The 24,383-nt window shown below is 45.0% G+C and overlaps 1 protein-coding gene across 1 annotated transcript in view; it reads left to right on the forward strand.

Moving 5' to 3' along the window:
• The window catches only part of LOC135524456 (cadherin-13-like), a 579,537-nt gene that overhangs the window by 544,149 nt on the left and 11,005 nt on the right, over window positions 1–24,383 (forward strand). Inside the window, exons 13-14 of the mRNA XM_064952007.1 lie at window positions 9,377–9,607; window positions 23,101–23,319. Coding sequence (XP_064808079.1) covers window positions 9,377–9,607; window positions 23,101–23,319 — 450 coding nt within the window. The remainder of the gene's footprint in view (window positions 1–9,376; window positions 9,608–23,100; window positions 23,320–24,383) is intronic.

Consider the following 24,383-nt stretch of genomic DNA (forward strand, 5'->3'; position numbering starts at 1 on the left):
GGGACCAACACTTCCCATGTTGCCTTTATATTTTCGGTCAGTTTATTTTCTTTCTTTATTATTTCCCCCAAAGCCTACCACAACTCCACTAATTGGAATAAACTTATTAAATATATTTTCCTTTTTATTATTTTCCTTTTTATTATTTTCCCCTAATCCTTCCACCCCTCTACTAATTGGAGTAAACATGTGACCGACCGACTCGATTCGGTCTTATGTAGCAAAATTTGAAATGATGTTTTTTACATTGGATAAAAGTAGAGACTCAGAGCTCGAAAATGGTATATCAGACACTACAGTTTAGGAACAATGGGAAAGTAATTCTGTTTTGAACATGTATTAATTAACTTGTAACCACACTTTTGAGAAAATAGACCTACTGGAAAGCTCTTCTTTGTCTACACCCATTCAGCATCACTCACACCCTTTTAAGATTTAGCCCCACCCATCTCTCTAAGGATTCACATGTGAGGCTATGCAGTAAACAACCAAAGCGTTAAAGACTGAAGGCTGGCTTATACTACTGGTGTGTTCGTAAATTTGATTTGGAGTGTGCTCTGGGCGTTCGTTAAACTCAGAGCGTAATCAGATTGGCCGTTTGTAAATTCAGAGCATTTCACTCTCGGAGCGTTCAGAGCGCACACTGGACGTTCTTGCCGAAAAGCAGGATTGATCCGAGCATTCTAACCTAACAACAGCAGTCAAGCACCAAAACTAACTGGCTAAAGTTGTCAAGTTTGCCAGCTACATCCAGACATAAATGAGAGAACAGCTCACTTTGACCATTTTACTCGCCCTAGCAAAGTTGGTTAGGCTGTTTTATGTTATCCAGATTGTTGGTGACTGCAACTGTGCTGCTGGCAACAATTTAATTATGCTTTTTGGCCAACATTTACTGACACCGGCCATATTCAACAGGTGTTGAGTGTTTGTAAATTAATCTGTTATTCTGTGTTCTGGCACACTCAGACGAGAGTGCTCTGAAATCGGAATAGATTGCCAGAGCGAATTTACCAGCTACGTCTATCAACAGTTGTTGGTGTGACATCATAAACATTCTATTGAAATAGTTACTTGCATCGTGGAGTCTTTTGTTTAGACATGGAGCTAGCTAGCTAAACAATGAACCACAATCCCAATAACTTACTACCCTGCATGAATCTGCAGGTAGCTAACCAATCAGGTTGAATGATAGCTACATTGCACACCCATCCAAACTCATCTCTCGGCATGTCCAGCCCACTCATTATCTCAGCCAATCATGGCTATAGGGAAGGTTGCTGACTTTTTCCATGGCTAAACCAACAAGGCTCGTAATTTAACAATTTTATTTGTATTTACAGATGGCATACCTGTTTGTTATTAAGGCACATGAAAGTTCACATGTTCCAGAATGGAATTTCTGCCAAAATAACACATTTTGATTTAAAAAAAAGTTTACGTTAAAATGGCGCTCCTGTGAAGTAGTGACACATGACATATGTCTAGTATCCTAAAACGAGTCACATATAGTTTCCTTCTTTATTATTTTCCCCTTTCCCTAGCATACCTCCCCTAATTGGAGTAAACTAATGGACAACGATACATAGGCTTCCACTTCCAGTTTATATTGTATATCCTACATACATTTCACGGACAGCATATTTTACATTAGTTATCTTTTGTTTATTTTTAGTCCCAGCCTTCAGCTACCTTCAACACCTCCCAAGACCATCAAGTTTTGATTTTTAGCTGCAATATATTTTCTACAGTGCTGTGATGGCGGGACACAATGCAATTAGTCCGGGTAGCCAATGTGCAGGGGCACTGGTTAGTCAGGCTAATTGAAGTAATATGCACATGCATGTATAGTTAAAGTGACAATGCATAGATGATAAACAGAGAGTAGCAGCAGCGTAAAAGAAGGCTGGCTGGGGTCTTTGATAATTTTTAGGACCTTCCTCTGACACCGCCTTGTGTAGAGGTCCTGGATGGCAGGCAGCTTAGCCCCAGTGATGTAATGGGTCGTACGCACTACCCTCTGTAGTGCCTTGTGGTTAGAGGCCGAGCAGTTGCCGTACCAGGCAGTGATGCAACAAGTCAAGATGCTCTTGATGTTGCAGCTGTAGAACATTTTGAGGATCTAAGGACCCATGCCAAATATTTTCAGTCTCCTGAGGGGGAATAGGTTTTGTTGTGCCCTCTTCACTACTGTCTTGTTGTGTTTGAACCATGATAGTTTGCTGGTGATGTGGACACCAAGAGACTTGAAGCTCTCACCCTGCTCCACTACAGCCCCATCCTTTTCCTGTAGTCCACAATCATCTCCTTTCTCTTGATTATGTTGAAGGATAGGTTGTTATTCTGGCACCACCCGGCCAGGTCTCTGACCTGCTCCCTATAGGTTGTCTTGTCATTGTTGCCTACCACTGTTGTGTCGTCTGCAAACTTATTGACGGTGTTGGAGTCATGCCTGGCCATGCAGTCATGCAGTCATGAGTGAACAGGGAGTACAGGAGGGGACTGAGCACACACCCCTGAAGGGCCCCTGTGTTGAGGATCAGCGTGGCAGATGTGTTGCTACCTACCCTCACCACCTGGGGGCGGCCCGTCAGGAAGTCCAGTATCATTGAAGGTCCCCAAGAACACAGTGGCCATCGTTCTTAAATGAACCACCAAGACTCTTCCTGGAGCTGGCCGCGTGGTCAAACTGAGCAATTGGGGGAGAAGGGCCTTGGTCAGGGAGGTGACCAAGAACCCAATGGCCACTCTGACAGTGCTCCAACGTTCCTCTGTGGAGATGGGAGAACCTTCCAGCGTGGTAAGTGTCCATAATGTTTTTAATACAGACAAATGAACACTCGAACAAAAACATTAAACGATAACGTGAAATTTACAACAACCGAAACAGTACCGTGTGGCGACAAACACACACATGGAAACAAACACCCATAAACTGGCTGACTGACGGCTCTGGCAGCTCCTGGCTGACTGACGGCTCTGGCAGCTCCTGGCTGACTGACGGCCCTGGCAGCTCCTGCCTGACTGACGGCTCTGGCAGCTCCTGCCTGACTGACGGCTCAGGACAGACTGGCGGCTCTGACGGCTCAGGACAGACTGGCAGCTCTGACGGCTCAGGACAGACTGGCGGCTCTGACAGCTCAGGACAGACTGGCGGCTCTGACGGCTCAGGACAGACGGGAGACTGATGGCTCAGGACAGACTGGCGGCTCTGACAGCTCAGGACAGACTGGCGGCTCTGACGGCTCAGGACAGACGGGAGACTGATGGCTCAGGACAGACTGGCGGCTCTGACAGCTCAGGACAGACTGGCGGCTCTTACAGCTCAGGAGAGACGGGAGACTCTAGCAGCTCAGGACAGACGGGAGACTCTAGCAGCTCAGGACAGACGGGAGGCTCTAGCAGCTCAGGACAGGAGGAAGGCTCTGGCAGCTCAGGACAGACGGGAGACTCTAGCAGCTCAGGACAGACGGGAGGCTCTAGCAGCTCAGGACAGGAGGAAGGCTCTGGCAGCGCTGGAATGGTGGGAGCACCTGTAGGCAGAAGATGGAGAGACAGCCTGGTGCGGGGGGCTGCCACCGCAGGGCTGGTGCGGGGGGCTGCCACCGGAGGGCTGGTGCGTGGAGGTGGCAATGGATAGACCGGACCGCGCAGGCGCACTGGAGCTCTTGAGCACCGAGCCTGCCCAACCTTACCTGGTTGAATGCTCCGTGTAGCCAGGCTAGTGCGGCGAGGTGGAAGATGCACTGGAGACCAGATGCATAGAGCCGGCTTCATGGCACCTGGCTCGATGCCCACTCTAGCCCGGCCGATACGAGGAGCTGGAATGTACCTCACCGGGCTATGCACATGCACTGGGGAAACTGTGCGCTCCACCACATAACACGGTGCCTAACCGGTCCATCTCGCTCTCCGGTAAGCATGGGAAGTTGGCGCAGGTCTCCTACCTGGCTTCGCCACACTCCCCGTGTGCCCCCGCCCAATACATTTTTGGGGCTGCCTCTCGGGCCTCCAGCCGAGCTGCCATGCTGCCTCCTCATACCAGCGCCTCTCTGCCTTCGCTGCCTCCAGCTCTGCCTTGGGACGGCGATATTCCCCTGGCTGTGCCCAGGGTCCTTTATCGTCCATAATCTCCTCCCAAGTCCAGGAGTCTTGTGTTCGCTGCTGCTGCCCGTTACCACGCCGCTTGGGCCTTTTGTGGTGGGTGGTTCTATAATGGCAGATCTCCTCTTTGTCTTATGAGGAGTAAGGATCGGACCAAGATGCAGCGTGGTAAGTGTCCATAATGTTTTTAATACAGACAAATGAACACTCAAACAAAAACAAGAAACGATAACTTGAAATCTACAACAACCGAAACAGTACCATGTGGCGACAAACATACACACGGAAACAAACACCCATAAACCAACAGTGAAACCCAGGCTACCTAAGTATGATTCTCAATCTGAGACAACTAACGACACCTGTCTCTGATTGAGAACCATACTAGGCAGAAGCAGAAACCAAACATAGAAACAAACATAGACTGCCCACCCCAACTCACGCCCTGACCATACTAAATAAAGACAAAACAAAGGAAATAAAGGTCAGAATGTGACAATTATACATAACTTTAACCCAATGTATGAGATTCTCCAAAGTTAAAATAGTCCAAGCATTCATATATAAATTCCAGTCCAGTCCATTCGTACTTTATCAAAGGCCTTTTTAAAGTCTATGAGTACCAGGCCTGGTTTCCCAGATTTTTCGTAGTGTTCTATTGTTTCCAGTACTTGTCTTGTATTATTTTGAATGTATCATCCATGTAAAAACCTGTCTGATTAGGATGAATAATATCCATCAGCTGCTTTAGTAGCTGAGGAAATAATCACAATAATAATAATAACAATAATACACATTTCCAGCCAAGAGCATCCTCCCTCCCTGTTGCTGGTATTCCTACACTTAATGGGTGTTCTAATGAGAAAAGAAGCAGCAGCCAGCCAGGTAAGTATTCTACGAGTTTTGAATGGCCGCAGTCTCAGCGCTTAGTGGAATGTGAGTAGGCCCTTTCATCTAGAGAAAGCCTATGTGTTTGGAGAGATTATAAAGAGGACAGCCTTTTCTCTAAAACAACAACATACTTTTCTCTCAATAAATATTCCACAGCAGTAACCTTCTCTAACAAGAAATAAAGAGCATTTGACTGACCACAGGATTCTTCTATTTCATTGTAGCCCATGTGATGTTGTTTTCTGTACTGTTCTACAAAGCCTGTTCCCCAGATGAAAAGAGGAGCAGAAATAGATTTTGCCCATCACGCTGTGTGCCAGGGAGAAGCTCCGCTCGCTCTATTTCAAACTGCTGCCGGTCACAACACAAACCTGTCCCTCATTTCCTTCCCAGAGAGCAGAGAGAGAGAAAACAGGAAAGTGTGTTGGCCTCCAGACAGCGTCTGGGAAAGAGAAGGAAGAAGGGAGCGTCTCTCCTCACAGCCTGCAGCCTCCCAGCCCGACAAGTCAATCAGTCCACGTCTCCCGATCCACCTCTCATCTCTGGGCTGCTACAGGAGAATAGCAGAGCTGCAAGGCCAGAGGCCCACAGACAGGGCTCTGACAGTAGACCAGATAACTGAACTGACTGGGTTCACTCATTGGACCTGAGGAGGGATCTAGACATGCAGCCTGACACATACCAGAATGGATTATTCATAATTAGCCTGCTCTCTCTCTAAACACGCAATGTCAATGGTTACAAAGATGAATTTAAACTGTGTGAATTTATACTGCCAACAATATTGTGTAGCCTATATGGAGGGGAAGGGAAATATATTGTTACTCTGTTGTAATATTAATTTGTTTAATGTAATTTTGAACTCTGACCAAATTGCCTATGAATGCAAACATACAATGGATAATGATTTAATGTCTCAACACACATATTAGTTTAATTTAATCTCCGTGACAAAGCAGAGTGAAGTAGAGGACATTTGTTTTGTTTGTTGCTGAGACAGGTTGATTCTGAGGATATGATGATGATGAGAAGGAAGGAGGGAGACAGTGAGTGATTAGGTGAAGGAATATTCATTTTGGAAGCCAACAGAAAACAATTGGCTTCATTAAACTCTAGCAAAGCACAGTGTCTGCTTGTCTCACTATAAATGACCATTATCTGCATGTTTCCTGTGACATCTGTCTTTGCTGATAGTCTCTTTTAGTGTTGTGTTAAAATAAATTACAGGGCCTTGTCCCAAACAATCTCAATCTTCATCAAAACTCCAGCTTCTAATTGCACTCTTTAGATCAAACTTAAGAGGTTGCTACAGCAACATGCCATTTTTGATACTGAAACTTAACTCTCGGAGGTCCTAAACCTTGTTAGTTGAACCTCACCCAAAATCTTTTCGATGACGAACAGTCTGAGGATGCAGACAGAAGAAGTGACAATTTGTCCTGACCCTTCTATAAACACATTAACAGTGAGGAAGAATAAGTATTTCCCATTGGGATCGCAATATTTTTGATTATTTCCCCATTTTTTTCCATCTGTTTCTTTAGTTCAGATTGAACAGCTGTTGAGTCTGATTGTGTCTCATCTCCTCCTAAACCACCAGTTGGTGGCGCTAAAGATGTAATTGGCACCAGTGGCAGCACAGGAGACGATTTTTGTCTCATGCAAATACATGTTAGATTTGAATTAAGCAGACAAACAATGAGAAATATTGTGATTATTATATCTGTGTAATCACATATTGTTGCCCTATTATGTGGTCTGAACATAGTAAAAAGTGGATATTTTATCAGGGAAAATTAGAAACAGGAAGTCCTGCCTCTTGCGCAGTCAGCATATATACACTACAAAAGTATTTTGACACCCCTTCAAATTAGTGGATTCAGCTATTTCAGCCACACCCATAGCTGACAGGTGTATAACATTTAACACACAGCCATGCAATCTCCAAAGACAAACACTGACAGTAGAATGGCCTTACTGAAGGGCTCAGTGACTTTCCAACAAGTCAGTTCATCACATTTCTGCCCAACTAGAGCTACCCCGGTCAACTGTACGTGTTGTTATTGTGAAATGGAAAAATCTAGGACAACAACAGCTCAGCCGCAAAGCCGTAGGCCACAGAAGCTCACAGAATGAGACCGTTGAGACCACTGAGTGCTGAAGAAGGTAGCGAGTAAAAATCCTCTGTCCTTGGTTGAACACTCACTCCAGAGTTCCAAACTGCCTCTGGAAGCAACGTCAGCACAGTAACTGTTTGTCGGGAGCTTCATGAAATGGGTTTCCATGGCTGAGCAGCCGCACACCAGCCAGGTTAACGCTACCTGCCCGAATGCGTAGTGCCAACTGTATAGTTTGGTGGAGGAATTATGATCTGGGGCTGTTTTTCATGGTTCGGGCTTGGCCCCTTAGATCCAGTGAAGGGAAATTGTAACGCTACAGCATACAAGGGCACTAGACAATGCTTCCAACTTTGTGGCAACAGTTTGGGGAAGGCCCTTTCCTGTTTCAGCATGACAATGCCCCCATGCACAAAGCGAGGTATATACATACAGAAATATTTTGTTGACATCGGTGTGGAAGAACTTGACTGGCCTTCACAGAGTCCTGACCTCAACTCCATTGAACACCTTTAGGATGAATTGGAACGCAGACTTCGAGCCAGGCCTAATCACCCAACATCAGTGCCTGACCTCACTAATACTCTTGTGGATGAATGGAAGCGAGTACCCGCAGCAATGTTCCAACATCTAGTGGAAAGCCTTCCAAGAAGAGTGCAGGCTGTTATAGCAGCAAAGGGGGGATCAACTCCATATTAATGCCCAAGATTCTGGAATGAAATGTTCAACAAGGAGGTGTCCACATACTTTTGGTCATGTAGTGTATATTTATAAATATTCATAAACTATGGTATTAGACTAAACTTCACTTGCATCATCATCATGGTATTGAGAGATAAACATGAAAATGCTTTGTTATCCAACTGATCTTGTGTCCATTCTGTCATCCTGTGAACCCTTTTCATTGCTGCTCGCAGCTATTTTGTTTGTGTATGTGTCCAAGAAGCAATGGTTGGTTCAACTAACCCTTTATCTCACCTAACCCCACTCTGCCCTACGGGTCAGTGTGTCTGAGAAGTTTATCTCCCGTCTAGATAAGCCTATATCTGCTGGGATTTTTATAGTAAAAACTTTAGGTATAATTATTGGTGGGGTTTACAGTGCTTCAAAAGGTTTATCCTGTCTCTGTTTAGTCTTTCTCCAGCCAATGCCGCTCAAAGCACCACCTAACCAATAACACGGCCATAAAAATGAAATAGGCTCTCATTTGAACAGTTTGACATTTATGACACACGCATCTTGACATGATCGCCTCCTATTCACTCAAACTTTTCCAGGTACCTGGAAAGCTGATAGCGGTAAGATGATTCTCTAATTCTGATCTTGTCATGTGTGGGTAATTGCCAGTGACATCCAGAGTTGTTTTGCGTGCAGCCACATTTCAAATCACCTCTAATCTCAATGCAACAGAAAGTCTGTGTCCCAAATGGTACCCTATTTCCTAGTGTACTACTTTTGGCCAAAAGTTGTGCACTCGGGAATAGGGTACAATTTTGGAAATAAACCTTCTGTTTTTTAGAGATTAGAGGAATAGGGTGTCATTTGGGACTTGGACAAACTCATACAGCACATCAATTCTGATGCTGCAGTGCCATCTCTCTGCATCATTCAATTAAGAGTAATCTCATCTAAACAACAAAGACCTGCTCTCGCTGCCAAGCCAGGTCTCTCTCAACCACTTTTTCCCCCATATATTTAACTATGAAAGTCAGTTAAGAACAAATTCTTATTTACAATGACGGCCAAACCCTTCCCTAACCCGGATGACGATGGGCCAATTGTGCGCCGCCCTATGGGACTTCCGATCACGGCCGGTAGTGAGGGGATCGAACCAGGGTCTGTAGTGACACCTCTAGCACTGCAATCCAGTGCCTTAGACTGCTGCCCCACTCGGGAGCCTATTATTGTTTAACCATGATCCAAGTGATTCATGTTCCTTTGGTCTGGAAATGACACACAGTTTGTTTTGTACAGTTCAAGTTAAATGAAGCTCAGAGTCAAAGGAAAGAGATAAGGGAACCACAGAGCTAGTATCTGAGGAAGTTGGAACCGACTGACTGGATTCAAGTGGAAAGAAACTGATACTTGGAAATAGTTGCAGGGGGATAGACTTGGCAAACCTGAAATAAAAATGTCCCAAAACACCAGAGAAATGTTTAGAGTTACAGTACACTAGGCTTTCAGAACAGTGCTGTGTGTTTGTAACAGAGATAGCTGTGTTGTTGATGTTTTACTAACATGTGTAAATTGTGTCCTTCTCACAGGTAGCCCACCAGCCACTGGTACTGGCACTCTAGTCATCCACCTGGAGGACTACAATGACAATGCTCCCTACGTTCACCCAACTGTGGTACGGGTGTGTGAAGACGCCAGGGACAGTGTGGTGATAGTGGGGGGGCGGGACAGGGACATCCACCCCAACACTGGGCCCTTTAAGATCGAGCTGGGGAAGCAGCCAGGGCTGGAGAACACGTGGAAGGTCTCCAGGGTCAACAGTGAGTTCAGACAGTTACTTACAGAACATTACACTCCCTAGGCTGCTACCTACAGAACAGCACACTAACTAGGCTGCTACCTACAGAACAGCACACTCCCGAGGCTGCTACCTACAGAACAGCACACTCCCGAGGCTGCTACCTACAGAACAGCACACTCCCGAGGCTGCTACCTACAGAACAGCACACTAACTAGGCTGCTACCTACAGAACAGCACACTCCCGAGGCTGCTACCTACAGAACAGTATATTCACTAGGCTGCACAGGCACTCCATACGCTGCTACCTACAGAATAGTACACTTACTAGGCTGCAATCTACAGAACTATATACTCACTAGACTTCTACCTACAGAACTGTACACTAACTGGACTGCTATCTACAGAACAGTACACTCACCAGGCTGCTACCTACAGAACAGTACACTCACGAGGCTGCTATCTACAGAACAGTACATTCCCTAGGCTGCTACCTACAGAACAGTACACTCACTAGGCTGCTACAGGCACTCCATAGGCTGCTACCTGCAGAACAGTAAACTAACTAGGCTGCTATCTGCAGAACAGTACACTCACAAGGCTGCTATCTACAGAAGAGTACACTCCCCAGGCTGCTAAATACAGAATAGTACACTCACTAGGCTGCTTAATACAAAACAGTACACTCACTAGGCTGCTATCTACAGAATTATAAACTCACTAGGCTGCTACCTACAGAACAGTACACTCACTAGGCTGCTATCTGCAGAACAGTACACTCACTCGGCTGCTACCTACAGAACAGCACACTCACTCTGCTGCTACCTGCAGATCAATACACTCACTAGGCTGCTACCTACAGAACAGTACACTCACTTGGCTGCTATCTACAGAACAGTACACTCACTCTGCTGCTACCTGTGCTATCAATACACTCACTAGGCTGCTATCTACAGAACAGTACACTCACTAGGCTGCTATCTGCAGAACATTACACTAACTGGCCTGCTACCTTCAGAACAGTACACTCCATAGGCTATTTTTGGCACACACTAGGCTGCTATCTGCAGGTACTAAACACTTTCTAGACTGCTACCTGCAGAACAGTACACTCACTAGACTGCTACCTACAGAACAGTACACTCCCTAGGCTGTTATCTGTAGAATGGTACACTCACTTTGCTGCTATCTACAGAACAGTACACTCCCTAGGCTGCTATCTATAGAATATAACACTCACTTGGCTGCTATCTACAGAACTGTACAGTCACTAGGCTGCTACCTACAGAACAATACACTCACTAATTTGCTACCTACAGAACAGTACACTCACTAATCTGCTACCTACAGAACAGTACACTCACTAATCTGCTACCTACAGAACAGTACACTCACTAATCTGCTGTCTACAACAGAACAGTACTCTCCCTTGGCTGATATCTACAGAACAGTACATTCAATAGGCTGCTATCTACAGAACAGTATATTCACTAGGCTGCTTCCTACAAAACAGTACACTCCCTAGGCTGCTACCTACAGAACAGTACACTCCCTAGGCTGCTATTGGCACTCACTAGGCTGCTATCTACAGAAGTATACACTCACTAGGCTGCTACCTACTGAACAGTATTCTCACTCTGCTGCTACCTGCAGATCAGTACATTCTCTAGGCTGCTATCTACATTACAGTACAGTCTCTAGGCTGCTACCTACAGACCAGTGCACTCACTAGGCTGCTACCTACAGAACAGCACACTCCCGAGGCTGCTACCTACAGAACAGTATATTCACTAGGCTGCACAGGCACTCCATACGCTGCTACCTACAGAATAGTACACTTACTAGGCTGCAATCTACAGAACTATATACTCACTAGACTTCTACCTACAGAACTGTACACTAACTGGACTGCTATCTACAGAACAGTACACTCACCAGGCTGCTGCCTACAGAACAGTACACTCACGAGGCTGCTATCTACAGAACAGTACATTCCCTAGGCTGCTACCTACAGAACAGTACACTCACTAGGCTGCTACAGGCACTCCATAGGCTGCTACCTGCAGAACAGTACACTAACTAGGCTGCTATCTGCAGAACAGTACACTCACAAGGCTGCTATCTACAGAAGAGTACACTCCCCAGGCTGCTAAATACAGAATAGTACACTCACTAGGCTGCTTAATACAAAACAGTACACTCACTAGGCTGCTATCTACAGAATTATAAACTCACTAGGCTGCTACCTACAGAACAGTACACTCACTAGGCTGCTATCTGCAGAACAGTACACTCACTCGGCTGCTACCTACAGAACAGCACACTCACTCTGCTGCTACCTGCAGATCAATACACTCACTAGGCTGCTACCTACAGAACAGTACACTCACTTGGCTGCTATCTGCAGAACAGTACACTCACTCGGCTGCTACCTACAGAACAGTACACTCACTTGGCTGCTATCTACAGAACAGTACACTCACTAGGCTGCTACCTACAGAACAGTACACTCACTTGGCTGCTATCTACAGAACAGTACACTCACTCTGCTGCTACCTGTAGATCAATACACTCACTAGGCTGCTATCTACAGAACAGTACACTCACTAGGCTGCTATCTGCAGAACATTACACTAACTGGCCTGCTACCTTCAGAACAGTACACTCCATAGGCTATTTTTGGCACACACTAGGCTGCTATCTGCAGGTACTAAACACTTTCTAGACTGCTACCTGCAGAACAGTACACTCACTAGACTGCTACCTACAGAACAGTACACTCCCTAGGCTGTTATCTGTAGAATGGTACACTCACTTTGCTGCTATCTACAGAACAGTACACTCCCTAGGCTGCTATCTATAGAATATAACACTCACTTGGCTGCTATCTACAGAACTGTACAGTCACTAGGCTGCTACCTACAGAACAATACACTCACTAATTTGCTACCTACAGAACAGTACACTCACTAATCTGCTACCTACAGAACAGTATACTCACTAATCTGCTACCTACAGAACAGTACACTCACTAATCTGCTACCTACAGAACAGTACACTCACTAATCTGCTACCTACAGAACAATACACTCACTAATCTGCTACCTACAGAACAGTATACTCACTAATCTGCTACCTACAGAACAGTATACTCACTAATCTGCTACCTACAGAACAGTACACTCACTAATCTGCTGTCTACAACAGAACAGTACTCTCCCTTGGCTGATATCTACAGAACAGTACATTCAATAGGCTGCTACCTACAGAACAGTACACTCACTAGGCTGCTACAGGCACTCCATAGGCTGCTACCTGCAGAACAGTACACTAACTAGGCTGCTATCTGCAGAACAGTACACTCACAAGGCTGCTATCTACAGAAGAGTACACTCCCCAGGCTGCTAAATACAGAATAGTACACTCACTAGGCTGCTTAATACAAAACAGTAAACTCACTAGGCTGCTATCTACAGAATTATAAACTCACTAGGCTGCTACCTACAGAACAGTACACTCACTAGGCTGCTATCTGCAGAACAGTACACTCACTAGGCTGCTATCTACAGAATTATAAACTCACTAGGCTGCTACCTACAGAACAGTACACTCACTAGGCTGCTACCTACAGAACAGTACACTCACTAGGCTGCTATCTGCAGAACAGTACACTCACTCGGCTGCTACCTACAGAACAGCACACTCACTCTGCTGCTACCTGCAGATCAATACACTCACTAGGCTGCTACCTACAGAACAGTACACTCACTTGGCTGCTATCTACAGAACAGTACACTCACTCTGCTGCTACCTGTAGATCAATACACTCACTAGGCTGCTATCTACAGAACAGTACACTCACTAGGCTGCTATCTGCAGAACATTACACTAACTGGCCTGCTACCTTCAGAACAGTACACTCCATAGGCTATTTTTGGCACACACTAGGCTGCTATCTGCAGGTACTAAACACTTTCTAGACTGCTACCTGCAGAACAGTACACTCACTAGACTGCTATCTACAGAACAGTACACTCCCTAGGCTGCTATCTATAGAATATAACACTCACTTGGCTGCTATCTACAGAACTGTACAGTCACTAGGCTGCTACCTACAGAACAATACACTCACTAATTTGCTACCTACAGAACAGTACACTCACTAATCTGCTACCTACAGAACAGTATACTCACTAATCTGCTACCTACAGAACAGTACACTCACTAATCTGCTACCTACAGAACAGTACACTCACTAATCTGCTACCTACAGAACAATACACTCACTAATCTGCTACCTACAGAACAGTATACTCACTAATCTGCTACCTACAGAACAGTATACTCACTAATCTGCTACCTACAGAACAGTACACTCACTAATCTGCTGTCTACAACAGAACAGTACTCTCCCTTGGCTGATATCTACAGAACAGTACATTCAATAGGCTGCTACCTACAGAACAGTACACTCACGAGGCTGCTATCTACAGAACAGTACATTCCCTAGGCTGCTACCTACAGAACAGTACACTCACTAGGCTGCTACAGGCACTCCATAGGCTGCTACCTGCAGAACAGTACACTAACTAGGCTGCTATCTGCAGAACAGTACACTCACAAGGCTGCTATCTACAGAAGAGTACACTCCCAGGCTGCTAAATACAGAATAGTACACTCACTAGGCTGCTTAATACAAAACAGTACACTCACTAGGCTGCTATCTACAGAATTATAAACTCACTAGGCTGCTACCTACAGAACAGTACACTCACTAGGCTGCTATCTGCAGAACAGTACACTCACTCGGCTGCTACCTACAGAACAGCACACTCACTCTGCTGCTACCTGCAGATCAATACACTCACTAGGCTGCTACCTACAGAACAGTACACTCACTTGGCTGCTATCTACAGAACAGTACACTCACTCTGCTGCTACCTGTAGATCAATACACTCACTAGGCTGCTATCTACAGAACAGTACACTCACTAGGCTGCTATCTGCAGAACATTACACTAACTGGCCTGCTACCTTCAGAACAGTACACTCCATAGGCTATTTTTGGCACACACTAGGCTGCTATCTGCAGGTACTAAACACTTTCTAGACTGCTACCTGCAGAACAGTACACTCACTAGACTGCTACCTACAGAACAGTACACTCCCTAGGCTGTTATCTGTAGAATGGTACACTCACTTTGCTGCTATCTACAGAACAGTACACTCCCTAGGCTGCTATCTATAGAATATAACACTCACTTGGCTGCTATCTACAGAACTGTACAGTCACTAGGCTGCTACCTACAGAACAATACACTCACTAATTTGCTACCTACAGAACAGTACACTCACTAATCTGCTACCTACAGAACAGTACACTCACTAATCTGCTACCTACAGAACAGTACACTCACTAATCTGCTGTCTACAACAGAACAGTACTCTCCCTTGGCTGATATCTACAGAACAGTACATTCAATAGGCTGCTATCTACAGAACAGTATATTCACTAGGCTGCTTCCTACAAAACAGTACACTCCCTAGGCTGCTACCTACAGAACAGTACACTCCCTAGGCTGCTATTGGCACTCACTAGGCTGCTATCTACAGAAGTATACACTCACTAGGCTGCTACCTACTGAACAGTATTCTCACTCTGCTGCTACCTGCAGATCAGTACATTCTCTAGGCTGCTATCTACATTACAGTACAGTCTCTAGGCTGCTACCTACAGACCAGTGCACTCACTAGGCTGCTACCTACAGAACAGCACACTCCCGAGGCTGCTACCTACAGAACAGTATATTCACTAGGCTGCACAGGCACTCCATACGCTGCTACCTACAGAATAGTACACTTACTAGGCTGCAATCTACAGAACTATATACTCACTAGACTTCTACCTACAGAACTGTACACTAACTGGACTGCTATCTACAGAACAGTACACTCACCAGGTTGCTACCTACAGAACAGTACACTCACAAGGCTGCTATCTACAGAACAGTACATTCCCTAGGCTGCTACCTACAGAACAGTACACTCACTAGGCTGCTACAGGCACTCCATAGGCTGCTACCTGCAGAACAGTACACTAACTAGGCTGCTATCTGCAGAACAGTACACTCACAAGGCTGCTATCTACAGAAGAGTACACTCCCCAGGCTGCTAAATACAGAATAGTACACTCACTAGGCTGCTTAATACAAAACAGTACACTCACTAGGCTGCTATCTACAGAATTATAAACTCACTAGGCTGCTACCTACAGAACAGTACACTCACTAGGCTGCTATCTGCAGAACAGTACACTCACTCGGCTGCTACCTACAGAACAGCACACTCACTCTGCTGCTACCTGCAGATCAATACACTCACTAGGCTGCTACCTACAGAACAGTACACTCACTTGGCTGCTATCTGCAGAACAGTACACTCACTCGGCTGCTACCTACAGAACAGTACACTCACTTGGCTGCTATCTACAGAACAGTACACTCACTAGGCTGCTACCTACAGAACAGTACACTCACTTGGCTGCTATCTACAGAACAGTACACTCACTCTGCTGCTACCTGTAGATCAATACACTCACTAGGCTGCTATCTACAGAACAGTACACTCACTAGGCTGCTATCTGCAGAACATTACACTAACTGGCCTGCTACCTTCAGAACAGTACACTCCATAGGCTATTTTTGGCACACACTAGGCTGCTATCTGCAGGTACTAAACACTTTCTAGACTGCTACCTGCAGAACAGTACACTCACTAGACTGCTACCTACAGAACAGTACACTCCCTAGGCTGTTATCTGTAGAATGGTACACTCACTTTGCTGCTATCTACAGAACAGTACACTCCCTAGGCTGCTATCTATAGAATATAACACTCACTTGGCTGCTATCTACAGAACTGTACAGTCACTAGGCTGCTACCTACAGAACAATACACTCACTAATTTGCTACCTACAGAACAGTACACTCACTAATCTGCTACCTACAGAACAGTATACTCACTAATCTGCTACCTACAGAACAGTACACTCACTAATCTGCTACCTACAGAACAGTACACTCACTAATCTGCTACCTACAGAACAATACACTCACTAATCTGCTACCTACAGAACAGTATACTCACTAATCTGCTACCTACAGAACAGTATACTCACTAATCTGCTACCTACAGAACAGTACACTCACTAATCTGCTGTCTACAACAGAACAGTACTCTCCCTTGGCTGATATCTACAGAACAGTACATTCAATAGGCTGCTATCTACAGAACAGTATATTCACTAGGCTGCTTCCTACAAAACAGTACACTCCCTAGGCTGCTACCTACAGAACAGTACACTCCCTAGGCTGCTATTGGCACTCACTAGGCTGCTATCTACAGAAGTATACACTCACTAGGCTGCTACCTACTGAACAGTATTCTCACTCTGCTGCTACCTGCAGATCAGTACATTCCCTAGGCTGCTATCTACATTACAGTACAGTCTCTAGGCTGCTACCTACAGACCAGTGCACTCACTAGGCTGCTACCTACAGAACAGTACACTCTCTTGGCTGCTACCTACAGAACAGTACATTCACTAGGCTGCTACCTATAGAAGAGTACACTCCCTATGCTGCTTTCTACAGAACAGTACACTCACTAGGCTGCTATCTACAGAACAGTACACTCACTCTGCTGCTACCTGTAGATCAATACACTCACTAGGCTGCTATCTACAGAACAGTACACTCACTAGGCTGCTATCTGCAGAACATTACACTAACTGGCCTGCTACCTTCAGAACAGTACACTCCATAGGCTATTTTTGGCACACACTAGGCTGCTATCTGCAGGTACTAAACACTTTCTAGACTGCTACCTGCAGAACAGTACACTCACTAGACTGCTACCTACAGAACAGTACACTCCCTAGGCTGTTATCTGTAGAATGGTACACTCACTTTGCTGCTATCTACAGAACAGTACACTCCCTAGGCTGCTATCTATAGAATATAACACTCACTTGGCTGCTATCTACAGAACTGTACAGTCACTAGGCTGCTACCTACAGAACAATACACTCACTAATTTGCTACCTACAGAACAGTACACTCACTAATCTGCTACCTACAGAACAGTATACTCACTAATCTGCTACCTACAGAACAGTACACTCACTAATCTGCTACCTACAGAACAGTACACTCACTAATCTGCTACCTACAGAACAATACACTCACTAATCTGCTACCTACAGAACAGTATACTCACTAATCTGCTACCTACAGAACAGTATACTCACTAATCTGCTACCTACAGAACAGTACACTCACTAATCTGCTGTCTACAACAGAACAGTACTCTCCCTTGGCTGATATCTACAGAACAGTACATTCAATAGGCTGCTACCTACAGAACAGTACACTCACTAGGCTGCTACAGGCACTCCATAGGCTGCTACCTGCAGAACAGTACACTAACTAGGCTGCTATCTGCAGAACAGTACACTCACAAGGCTGCTATCTACAGAAGAGTACACTCCCAGGCTGCTAAATACAGAATAGTACACTCACTAGGCTGCTTAATACAAAACAGTAAACTCACTAGGCTGCTATCTACAGAATTATAAACTCACTAGGCTGCTACCTACAGAACAGTACACTCACTAGGCTGCTATCTGCAGAACAGTACACTCACTAGGCTGCTATCTACAGAATTATAAACTCACTAGGCTGCTACCTACAGAACAGTACACTCACTAGGCTGCTACCTACAGAACAGTACACTCACTAGGCTGCTATCTGCAGAACAGTACACTCACTCGGCTGCTACCTACAGAACAGCACACTCACTCTGCTGCTACCTGCAGATCAATACACTCACTAGGCTGCTACCTACAGAACAGTACACTCACTTGGCTGCTATCTACAGAACAGTACACTCACTCTGCTGCTACCTGTAGATCAATACACTCACTAGGCTGCTATCTACAGAACAGTACACTCACTAGGCTGCTATCTGCAGAACATTACACTAACTGGCCTGCTACCTTCAGAACAGTACACTCCATAGGCTATTTTTGGCACACACTAGGCTGCTATCTGCAGGTACTAAACACTTTCTAGACTGCTACCTGCAGAACAGTACACTCACTAGACTGCTATCTACAGAACAGTACACTCCCTAGGCTGCTATCTATAGAATATAACACTCACTTGGCTGCTATCTACAGAACTGTACAGTCACTAGGCTGCTACCTACAGAACAATACACTCACTAATTTGCTACCTACAGAACAGTACACTCACTAATCTGCTACCTACAGAACAGTATACTCACTAATCTGCTACCTACAGAACAGTACACTCACTAATCTGCTACCTACAGAACAGTACACTCACTAATCTGCTACCTACAGAACAATACACTCACTAATCTGCTACCTACAGAACAGTATACTCACTAATCTGCTACCTACAGAACAGTATACTCACTAATCTGCTACCTACAGAACAGTACACTCACTAATCTGCTGTCTACAACAGAACAGTACTCTCCCTTGGCTGATATCTACAGAACAGTACATTCAATAGGCTGCTACCTACAGAACAGTACACTCACGAGGCTGCTATCTACAGAACAGTACATTCCCTAGGCTGCTACCTACAGAACAGTACACTCACTAGGCTGCTACAGGCACTCCATAGGCTGCTACCTGCAGAACAGTACACTAACTAGGCTGCTATCTGCAGAACAGTACACTCACAAGGCTGCTATCTACAGAAGAGTACACTCCCCAGGCTGCTAAATACAGAATAGTACACTCACTAGGCTGCTTAATACAAAACAGTACACTCACTAGGCTGCTATCTACAGAATTATAAACTCACTAGGCTGCTACCTACAGAACAGTACACTCACTAGGCTGCTATCTGCAGAACAGTACACTCACTCGGCTGCTACCTACAGAACAGCACACTCACTCTGCTGCTACCTGCAGATCAATACACTCACTAGGCTGCTACCTACAGAACAGTACACTCACTTGGCTGCTATCTACAGAACAGTACACTCACTCTGCTGCTACCTGTAGATCAATACACTCACTAGGCTGCTATCTACAGAACAGTACACTCACTAGGCTGCTATCTGCAGAACATTACACTAACTGGCCTGCTACCTTCAGAACAGTACACTCCATAGGCTATTTTTGGCACACACTAGGCTGCTATCTGCAGGTACTAAACACTTTCTAGACTGCTACCTGCAGAACAGTACACTCACTAGACTGCTACCTACAGAACAGTACACTCCCTAGGCTGTTATCTGTAGAATGGTACACTCACTTTGCTGCTATCTACAGAACAGTACACTCCCTAGGCTGCTATCTATAGAATATAACACTCACTTGGCTGCTATCTACAGAACTGTACAGTCACTAGGCTGCTACCTACAGAACAATACACTCACTAATTTGCTACCTACAGAACAGTACACTCACTAATCTGCTACCTACAGAACAGTACACTCACTAATCTGCTACCTACAGAACAGTACACTCACTAATCTGCTGTCTACAACAGAACAGTACTCTCCCTTGGCTGATATCTACAGAACAGTACATTCAATAGGCTGCTATCTACAGAACAGTATATTCACTAGGCTGCTTCCTACAAAACAGTACACTCCCTAGGCTGCTACCTACAGAACAGTACACTCCCTAGGCTGCTATTGGCACTCACTAGGCTGCTATCTACAGAAGTATACACTCACTAGGCTGCTACCTACTGAACAGTATTCTCACTCTGCTGCTACCTGCAGATCAGTACATTCTCTAGGCTGCTATCTACATTACAGTACAGTCTCTAGGCTGCTACCTACAGACCAGTGCACTCACTAGGCTGCTACCTACAGAACAGCACACTCCCGAGGCTGCTACCTACAGAACAGCACACTAACTAGGCTGCTACCTACAGAACAGCACACTCCCGAGGCTGCTACCTACAGAACAGCACACTCCCGAGGCTGCTACCTACAGAACAGCACACTCCCGAGGCTGCTACCTACAGAACAGCACACTAACTAGGCTGCTACCTACAGAACAGCACACTCCCGAGGCTGCTACCTACAGAACAGTATATTCACTAGGCTGCACAGGCACTCCATACGCTGCTACCTACAGAATAGTACACTTACTAGGCTGCAATCTACAGAACTATATACTCACTAGACTTCTACCTACAGAACTGTACACTAACTGGACTGCTATCTACAGAACAGTACACTCACCAGGTTGCTACCTACAGAACAGTACACTCACGAGGCTGCTATCTACAGAACAGTACATTCCCTAGGCTGCTACCTACAGAACAGTACACTCACTAGGCTGCTACAGGCACTCCATAGGCTGCTACCTGCAGAACAGTACACTAACTAGGCTGCTATCTGCAGAACAGTACACTCACAAGGCTGCTATCTACAGAAGAGTACACTCCCCAGGCTGCTAAATACAGAATAGTACACTCACTAGGCTGCTTAATACAAAACAGTACACTCACTAGGCTGCTATCTACAGAATTATAAACTCACTAGGCTGCTACCTACAGAACAGTACACTCACTAGGCTGCTATCTGCAGAACAGTACACTCACTCGGCTGCTACCTACAGAACAGCACACTCACTCTGCTGCTACCTGCAGATCAATACACTCACTAGGCTGCTACCTACAGAACAGTACACTCACTTGGCTGCTATCTGCAGAACAGTACACTCACTCGGCTGCTACCTACAGAACAGTACACTCACTTGGCTGCTATCTACAGAACAGTACACTCACTAGGCTGCTACCTACAGAACAGTACACTCACTTGGCTGCTATCTACAGAACAGTACACTCACTCTGCTGCTACCTGTAGATCAATACACTCACTAGGCTGCTATCTACAGAACAGTACACTCACTAGGCTGCTATCTGCAGAACATTACACTAACTGGCCTGCTACCTTCAGAACAGTACACTCCATAGGCTATTTTTGGCACACACTAGGCTGCTATCTGCAGGTACTAAACACTTTCTAGACTGCTACCTGCAGAACAGTACACTCACTAGACTGCTACCTACAGAACAGTACACTCCCTAGGCTGTTATCTGTAGAATGGTACACTCACTTTGCTGCTATCTACAGAACAGTACACTCCCTAGGCTGCTATCTATAGAATATAACACTCACTTGGCTGCTATCTACAGAACTGTACAGTCACTAGGCTGCTACCTACAGAACAATACACTCACTAATTTGCTACCTACAGAACAGTACACTCACTAATCTGCTACCTACAGAACAGTATACTCACTAATCTGCTACCTACAGAACAGTACACTCACTAATCTGCTACCTACAGAACAGTACACTCACTAATCTGCTACCTACAGAACAATACACTCACTAATCTGCTACCTACAGAACAGTATACTCACTAATCTGCTACCTACAGAACAGTATACTCACTAATCTGCTACCTACAGAACAGTACACTCACTAATCTGCTGTCTACAACAGAACAGTACTCTCCCTTGGCTGATATCTACAGAACAGTACATTCAATAGGCTGCTATCTACAGAACAGTATATTCACTAGGCTGCTTCCTACAAAACAGTACACTCCCTAGGCTGCTACCTACAGAACAGTACACTCCCTAGGCTGCTATTGGCACTCACTAGGCTGCTATCTACAGAAGTATACACTCACTAGGCTGCTACCTACTGAACAGTATTCTCACTCTGCTGCTACCTGCAGATCAGTACATTCCCTAGGCTGCTATCTACATTACAGTACAGTCTCTAGGCTGCTACCTACAGACCAGTGCACTCACTAGGCTGCTACCTACAGAACAGTACACTCTCTTGGCTGCTACCTACAGAACAGTACATTCACTAGGCTGCTACCTATAGAAGAGTACACTCCCTATGCTGCTTTCTACAGAACAGTACACTCACTAGGCTGCTATCTACTGAACAGTACTCTCACTAGGCTGCTACAGGCATTTATATTGGTATAGTGTGGAATTACAGGGTACATCATTCTGTCGCCTATCCCATATCATGTGAGAAGGCTTATCATTATAAGCATGCTAGAGGGGTCTGTAATTTATTCATTAATGCACAACCATTTGTATGTGTGTATGTGTGTTTGGGGGGGTTCAGTTCGAATTGAATACATTCAATTCAGGAAGTGATTTGAATTAAAAATGTACAGTTGGATAAATGTCTGAAAAGAATAGCTTAAATTTTTCAGTTTACTGAGAATGAAATAGATATTTTACATTTTTTATGATTACATTGGAATTTGACCCCAAGCCGAGTGTGTGCGTGCTTATGCATTTATATTAATTTATCTCTTGCCTGTATAATTTTCATGTTTGTAGAGTATGGCATGTAATCCAGCATGAAAGTATCAAAACATAATTATCTTGTCAGTTAACCTCATTGGCTGGTATATGTTTCAGACACACATGCTCAGATCATGCTGCTACAGAATATGAAGAGGGCCAACTACCAGCTGCCTCTGGTGGTGACAGACTCGGGCCTGCCTCCGCTCTCCAACAGCACCGAGATCAAGGTCCAGGTGTGCACCTGTAAGAAAAACAGAATGGACTGCAGTGGTGCTGGCTCTGTACGCTCCAACCTGATGTTGCTGCTGGGACTAGTCCTGCTCTCCCTACTCTGTGAGTATACAGTAACTCTTGTCCTGCTCTACCTTCTCTGTAAGTATATAGTAACTATAGTCCTGCTTTCCCTACTATGTGAGTATATAGTAACTCTAGGCATTCTCTCCCTACTCTGTGAGTATAGAGTAACTCTAGGCCGGCTCTCCCTACTCTGTGAGTATATAAGTAACTCTAGGCCTGCTCTCCCTACTCTGTGAGTATATAAGTAACTCTAGGACTGCTCTCCCTACTCTGTGAGTATATAGCAACTTGAGTCCTGCTCTCCCTACTCTGTGAGTATATAGTAACTCTAGTCCTGCTCTCCCTACTCTGTGAGTATATAGTAACTCTAGTCCTGCTCTACCTTCTCTGTAAGTATATAGTAACTATAGTCCTGCTTTCCCTACTATGTGAGTATATAGTAACTCTAGGCATTCTCTCCCTACTCTGTGAGTATATAGTAACTCTAGGCCGGCTCTCCCTACTCTGTGAGTATATAAGTAACTCTAGGCCTGCTCTCCCTACTCTGTGAGTATATAAGTAACTCTAGGACTGCTCTCACTACTCTGTGAGTATATAGCAACTTGAGTCCTGCTCTCCCTACTCTGTGAGTATATAGTAACTCTAGTACTGCTCTCCCTACTCTGTGAGTATATAGTAACTCTAGGCCGGCTCTCCCTACTCTGTGAGTATATAGCAACTCTAGTCCTGCTCTCCCTACCCTGTGATTATATAGCAACTAGTCCTGCTATCCCTACTCTATGAGTATACAGTAACTCTAGTCCTTCTCTACCTACTCTGTGAGTATACAGTAACTCTAGTCCTGCTGTCCCTACTCTGTGAGTATACAGTAACTCTAGTCCTTCTCTACCTACTCTGTGAGTATACAGTAACTCTAGTCCTGCTGTCCCTACTCTGTGAGTATACAGCAGTTCTAAGGGGTAACGAGCTCTATAGGTTGAACTGAAACTTCACTCAATAGGTGAAACCTCCAAAAGTGTTACAGTCCCTAAAAATGAAATGAATTCAGATGATGTCTACCTCGTACTTTTTAGTAGGTCTGCAGCACACCTGAATGGAGG

Source organism: Oncorhynchus masou, chromosome 31 (assembly GCF_036934945.1).
Source record: "Oncorhynchus masou masou isolate Uvic2021 chromosome 31, UVic_Omas_1.1, whole genome shotgun sequence".
Lineage (NCBI taxonomy): Eukaryota > Metazoa > Chordata > Actinopteri > Salmoniformes > Salmonidae > Oncorhynchus > Oncorhynchus masou.